The 6000-nt window shown below is 50.3% G+C and overlaps 1 protein-coding gene across 1 annotated transcript in view; it reads right to left on the bottom strand.

Moving 5' to 3' along the window:
* The window catches only part of NELL2 (neural EGFL like 2), a 143487-nt gene extending 138136 nt beyond the window's left edge, over positions 1-5351 (bottom strand). Inside the window, exons 1-2 of the mRNA NM_001030740.2 lie at positions 5255-5351; positions 5019-5147 (exon numbers count right to left, since the gene is read on the bottom strand). Of these exons, the coding sequence (NP_001025911.1) occupies positions 5019-5147; positions 5255-5309 (184 nt within the window). The 5' untranslated portion in view covers positions 5310-5351. The remainder of the gene's footprint in view (positions 1-5018; positions 5148-5254) is intronic.
* Between the last annotated feature and the right edge of the window lie 649 nt (positions 5352-6000).

Raw genomic sequence — 6000 nt, forward strand, 5'->3', positions numbered from 1 at the left:
GCTCTTACCTCCAGGTAAAGGGAGTGCCTTTCAGCTGCAGCTCCTACACTGCAGCTCCAGCAGAAGCAGCCCAGCTCTCCAGGGCTCTCTCCATGACACCCATCCCAGCCCCACAGCATAGTTGACCACAGCCTTGGTGGTGCCGTACCACAATAGTTACTGCTTGCACAACAGCAAAGAGCTGCAGAGATGACTTTGGCATGTGCAAAAGGTGGAAGGGGACAGAGGGCAGCAATGTGACAGCATACCCTGTTGTTCCAGCTTCCCCAAAACACAGATGTATCTCTCTGGCTACTGAGTTGTCCAAGAGTAATCACTTACACCAGATATTGAAAGAAACTCCAGCACTTACTGAAATGAAAATGTATTATCTCAGTTATAACCAAAACTAAGGGCTGAGGGGCTGTCTTTGTCTCTCCAAAACATGCCAGGAATTTTAATTATCTACAGATAATCTTCATCTGGAGGTCCCACATTTTGAGGGCTCAATGATTCTGGGAGAGAAACCAGATTGCTCCAAGACAGAAGAGCTGCAGGCAGGTACTCGCTGCAGTGAGCTGTGCCAGCTGCCGGCAGCAGCCCTCCCTCCCCCAGCTCTGCTCAGACTCCTCTGGGAGATGATTCAGGTCTCTGGGACAGCTGGAGACGGGGCTTTGCAGGGGAATCTAATCCATGTCACTGCAGCCAGCCAGGCTAGCTGCTGAAGATGGCTGACTCTGCCATCAGCAGATTAGGGGATGCTCATATGATCTCTTGCATTGGAAAAGTTGTGGGGACAGTAACCTCTGGCTCTTGGGCAGCAGAAAGCAGCTGGGAACAGTAATATTTTCAGTAGGCTCAGCTGGAACCAGAAAAGAGCATCTGTCCCTGTTTTCAATGACAGGTGGCAAGGAAAAAGTGTGTGAAGTGCATAGCTAACCCCAATCCTATTTCCATAATGAGAGAAAGTTTACTGACATCTTGCTTCAAAGCTTTATTTTTAGCTCTTTCATTTAGTAATGCTCAGAGATGATATCACAGGCCGGAACACAGTGATCTTTCCAGAAAGATATAAGGCATATTTATACATAACAATAATGTCTTGCTGGCATTTTCACATAGTGGGCTAATGATCCAGTCATGCAGCAATATCTAAAATCATTTACACCACGAGGAGGTGCATTTTAGTGTTGCACTTTTCCCTTCATCAGCAGTTTGTACCAGCGAGACCCAATTCAAACACCAGCAGCACTGAGTCCTTCCATGCATCACTCTGACAGATTAAATCATTTCTTCGGTGTTCTAAAACACATTATAATCTGCAGTATATTGCTTCTAGAACTGTCCCTCCTCCTCAGAAATATCTGAACAGTGCTTGTAACCATATTAATAGTTCTATAACCTAACCAGTAAAGAAAAATCACATCTTTTGAATGAGTTCTGAGCTACACAAGCTCCCATATTTTCATGTGTGTCATGCCCTTTTTACATTTTCCTTAAATAAATGTTCCTGTGCTTGTAACCATCTGACTGCACTGTTCTGCCCATGCTTTTCTGAGGAAGACATACACCTTTGATGTGCACATACTCTCTTTACGCATCACTTTGCTCCCATTTTCACTTTCTGTGCCTATTTTCACTTGATTTACTGTGTACCTTCACTACTTCCTGCTGCTCCTGGTGGTGGTGGTTGAAAGATGTCTCCGTTATCACATGAGACAACAAAAGTCCAATGCGTAGTATTGACTCAACTGCAAAGCAGCTAGTTCCAGTGGGACCAAAAGCATTGCCAAAATAACATAACAGTAGAGTCTAAAGAGAGGAGGGAAAGCGACAAAGCAGAGAGCCAGAAGGAGACCTAGTTACCCATGCAGTCCATAGATTCTCATATCTGAGATCACTATTTCCTGTTGCAAGTTGAAGCACCCAGTGTCACCGGGACGTGGCATGTGCTTGAGGTCACACCTATGCTCAGGCCAGGCAACACTGAGGTCAGACACACCTGACACATCCAAAACCCTCTGCTGATGATGCCTCCACCTCTTCAAGTATTCATGCAATTACATATGCAGTGAGAGCTCTTGCAGCAATATGGACTTTGTATTCGCATGGGAAAATGGCAACATTCACTTCCATTTCCACTTGTCACCTCAAATTGTATTAATGTGGTATATTTATAAGGAAAGAATAACAATTAGGAATCCTCAAAAAGGAATTCAAAGCCTTCTTCAAGTACATTTTATCCACTGCTTTGATTTGGGCTTCATCCTGAATGCCATCCCTGTTTTGCAAAGCGAAAACCAACGTATTGAGAATCTCACTGCCTTGCAGGAGCAGTCACCACCAGAGGAGGTGGTGGTACAGATCTGACTCCTGCGCTCTGACCAGAAGAGCAATCATTTTCCTCTCAACATATTTTGACATCATAATATCTGCTGCTGGCTAGGAAGTGCTGGCAGATGTTCATTCCTAGCAACAGTAACATTTTGGAAGACTTCCTCCTGCTTTCTATTCGTAATTGTAAAACCTTCCAGTGTAGCTTGTGGGAAGATACAATTACTTTGTAATAACTCACCTACAGAAAAAAAAAAAAAGTAAATCTCCACTGCTATGCAGGGACAGATTATAACGGCATTCAGGTGCTGCCAACCCATACAACTGAGTAGCATCAGGCACCTAAATAACTTTACAATGTGCAATTCCCCATTGCGCATCTTTGAGTTACCTGTTGACAACACAGCCTGCCACTTTTGTAATCTCTTTGCAAAATAAAGAGCAGCGTTTAGGCTTTCAGCATGTGTTAAGTATATGTAAAGCTTTATAGCAATTAGGAACATGTCTTATCAAAAAGGCTAATGTGTATGTTGTACAATAAAACGTTCATCTTCCAAAGAAAGAAGTCAGAAGGAAAAGGAACACGAGTCAAAGTTTTGAGTTCATTTATAGACAGGTAATTTTAAGTCATTTGTTTCTTTTTCCACAAAACCATTTGGGTTATCAAAGCTTTAGCTGGAATAAGGGGAAAAAAAAAAAACCCAGAGGCAAAAATAAATTTGAAGTCACCAAGAACATATTTCCAGTTCACACACTGCAGATCCATATGTTGAGAGGCGTGCAGTGCAGCAATGCTCCTACAGCGTTAGCTCCAGGAGCAGAACAGAAATGACTACATGGACCAGTGGTCTGGTGGAGTAGGGCAATGTCTGTATTTCTAAAGGCAAGTGAGATAAAAGAACATCTATCTGCCTTGTTTGGACTCTGTTCTGTATAAGGATATCAGCAGTCCTGTGCAGTAACAGAACTCTATTCAGTCCTGCAGGGTACTGAAGGATGCTGAGCGCCTTCAGCCGCCATCAGATCTCAAGGTTTTGTCCATTTTACCTCCTGATTCCTCTCAGGGAAAGAAGGGGTTTGTGTGAAAACTTCAACTCTTGCCTGCTTTTGTCACAACTAAATCGGCAACCTGCTTGGGAACTGCATACAGCCATACTTACAGAAAAGAAAGAGAAAAGAAAAAGAGGAAAATGCTTATAAAAATTCTTCAGTAACCAACGGTCATTTTGGCCCAACGTTGGGATAACACGCAACAAGAAGAGTTCCTCTTCCAAAGCTCTGATGATATCAAGGCTGAAGTCATCGGGAGCTTTGGTTCCCCCCTCTATTGAATGAGGGGGCCTCAACTCCCCTACTGTACCCTAAAAATGAGGGCTCCTGTAGGATGGGCGGCACACACCACAGAAATGCACCGCCGTGCTGAGCAGCCACCTCTCACAGACGGCTGTTCCGAGGCTGCAAGCCCACTGCTGACGTTCCTAACAGCAGCATATGCGGGTGCTGCCGAACGCACACAGCCACGCACCTCCACATTCCACATTCGTGTCCACAGTGACACACACTGGCTGCGCACGGAAGGACGTGGCTATGGAGAGCCTCGGAAGAAAGAGAAAGAAAAGAAAGCCTTCGGCAACTATTAGCTTCTGATAAGTTATCTCATTAACGCAAACATGAAAAAAAGAAATTCCCTTTCCAGATCTTATCTCCCTTTCATTATAACTCCTCTACAGGGGAAGCGGCCTCACGCCTGTTGCACCAGGAATTGTTGCAGATCAGTGCTGAGCTCTGATGTGACATCAGGAGCCAACACCAAGTCCCTCTGTTTTAAAACTACAGCTGATGCAGGGATTGCTCCTGCTCCACCGGATATTGAGCTGTGCTCCTTGCTCTTCTTAAGCCATGTTTCCTATAGCATTTCATCGTCTTTCATAGAGGAAACTTGTTCCTATAGGCTATCTTTAGGCTTTTTCACCCCTGAAGATGGAGATTTTTCCTGAAAACATTTTGACTTCAGCTTCATTGAAGGTATCAGTACGCTATTAAAGCGGATACTGAAAATGAATGAGTGTAGGTAACATAACCTCTGCCAATAAATCCAGCGTCCACTGAGAATTATTTTCCAGACCTACGTACATTACAACACAGGGAAGCTGAAGTATTTTGGAACAAACCTCTTAACTGTATTTTGAATGCTGGAACAAGACCACCTCATTATTCCCATCCCCAACAGAAGAAAGAAAGAAAGAATAACCACAAGCACCACGAGAAGCCCAAACTCAGCCTTTGTTTCCCACCATGGGTACAGCACTAACGCTCACAGGGGCCACTTTGCCCTGGTGAAGCCGCAGTTCCTATTTCCAGCCATCTGCCACTCTCCTCCGGGGCGCTTCCAGCTCGGCATTCCGCTCGATTCGCGTGAAACTTTCAGCGAGCACTGCCTGCGCTGGAACTGGGGGATGCTCAGCGCTTCCCAAGTAAAGCAGAAGAGTGGGTGGTGCCATTATTCATCGCTGCACCCCACGACTCGCAAAACAAACCATCTGCCAACCCCGTTCCTGCTGTACTTTAATTAAGCGTCTCCCAGTTAAAGGAGGAAAAAAAATAAAAAGACAGAGGAAAGGGGGGGGGGGGGGAAAGCGGGGCTGGGGGTATGGAGCAGAGGACCGGCGGGAGGGGAGCGGTGCACCAGAGCCGCGGGGCCGTACCTGGGAAGAGGAAGGCTTTGCTCCCGTTGTGCAGCCCCGGCACCTGGCGCACGCCCGCCGCGTAGCCCGGCAGCCCCAGCTCGGACAGCACGTCGATCTGCAGCGAGGGGTCCACGCCGAAGCCTACGACTGACCCAGAGAGTGCCGTTAACCCTCCCGTCGCCTCCGCAACTTTCCGCCGGGACCCGGCGGCGGCCGAACCCCGCACCGCCCTCCGCCGCCCGGCCGCCGCCTACCTGGCCCCAGGCAGAGGAGAAGGCAAAGCGTGCCTAAGCCGCAGCCGGACTCCATGGTACAGCGATGCGCTCAGTCCATAGTCCCCCTCCTCCGGCTGCTGCGGGTGAAAAACCTCCGGGGCAGAGGCTGGACGCCTCCCCGCCTCTCACCGGGAGGAGCGGACCCCCCGCCGCCCCGCAGCGCGCATCACGCCGGGCGCACACAAAGGCGAGGGCGGGGGGCCGGGGCCGGGCGGGCAGCGCAGCCCCGCGCCGCCGGGCAGACAATGACCGGGCTCCCGCCGCCCTGCGAGAGCGGCCGCCGCTACCGGGAGGCGGTGCCCGAGCCCCGCAGCTCCCGCCTCGCCGCCGGGCGCAGCCTCCTCCTCCCGGCTCCCGCGGGAGCGCCGCTCTCCTCGCCGCCGTCCGGCGAGGACGCAGAGCCGGCGGGAGGGGCTCCCGTTTATCCGCGGCCGCGGGAGCCGCCCACCGCCCCCACCGGGCCGGGCCGGGCCGAGGGCGGCGCCGCCTCACCCCGCGGAGCCCTGCTGACCGGGGGCGGCGGGGGGCGGCCGGAGGGAGACCCTCGGGGCGCTCCCGTGCTGCCGCCCCGCTTTGTTTTCGCCTGCCCGGGCCGGGATACCGCCTCCGTCCCATCTCGACGTGACACCGTCCGGGCGGAGGGGGGAAAGATAAATTCGGGGACAGCGAGAAGGAAACGGGACGTGTGAGGAGGTTGGCGGGGATCGCGGTCTGCGGAGGTCCTC

Source organism: Gallus gallus, chromosome 1, assembly GCF_016699485.2.
Source record: "Gallus gallus isolate bGalGal1 chromosome 1, bGalGal1.mat.broiler.GRCg7b, whole genome shotgun sequence".
Classification (NCBI taxonomy): domain Eukaryota; kingdom Metazoa; phylum Chordata; class Aves; order Galliformes; family Phasianidae; genus Gallus; species Gallus gallus.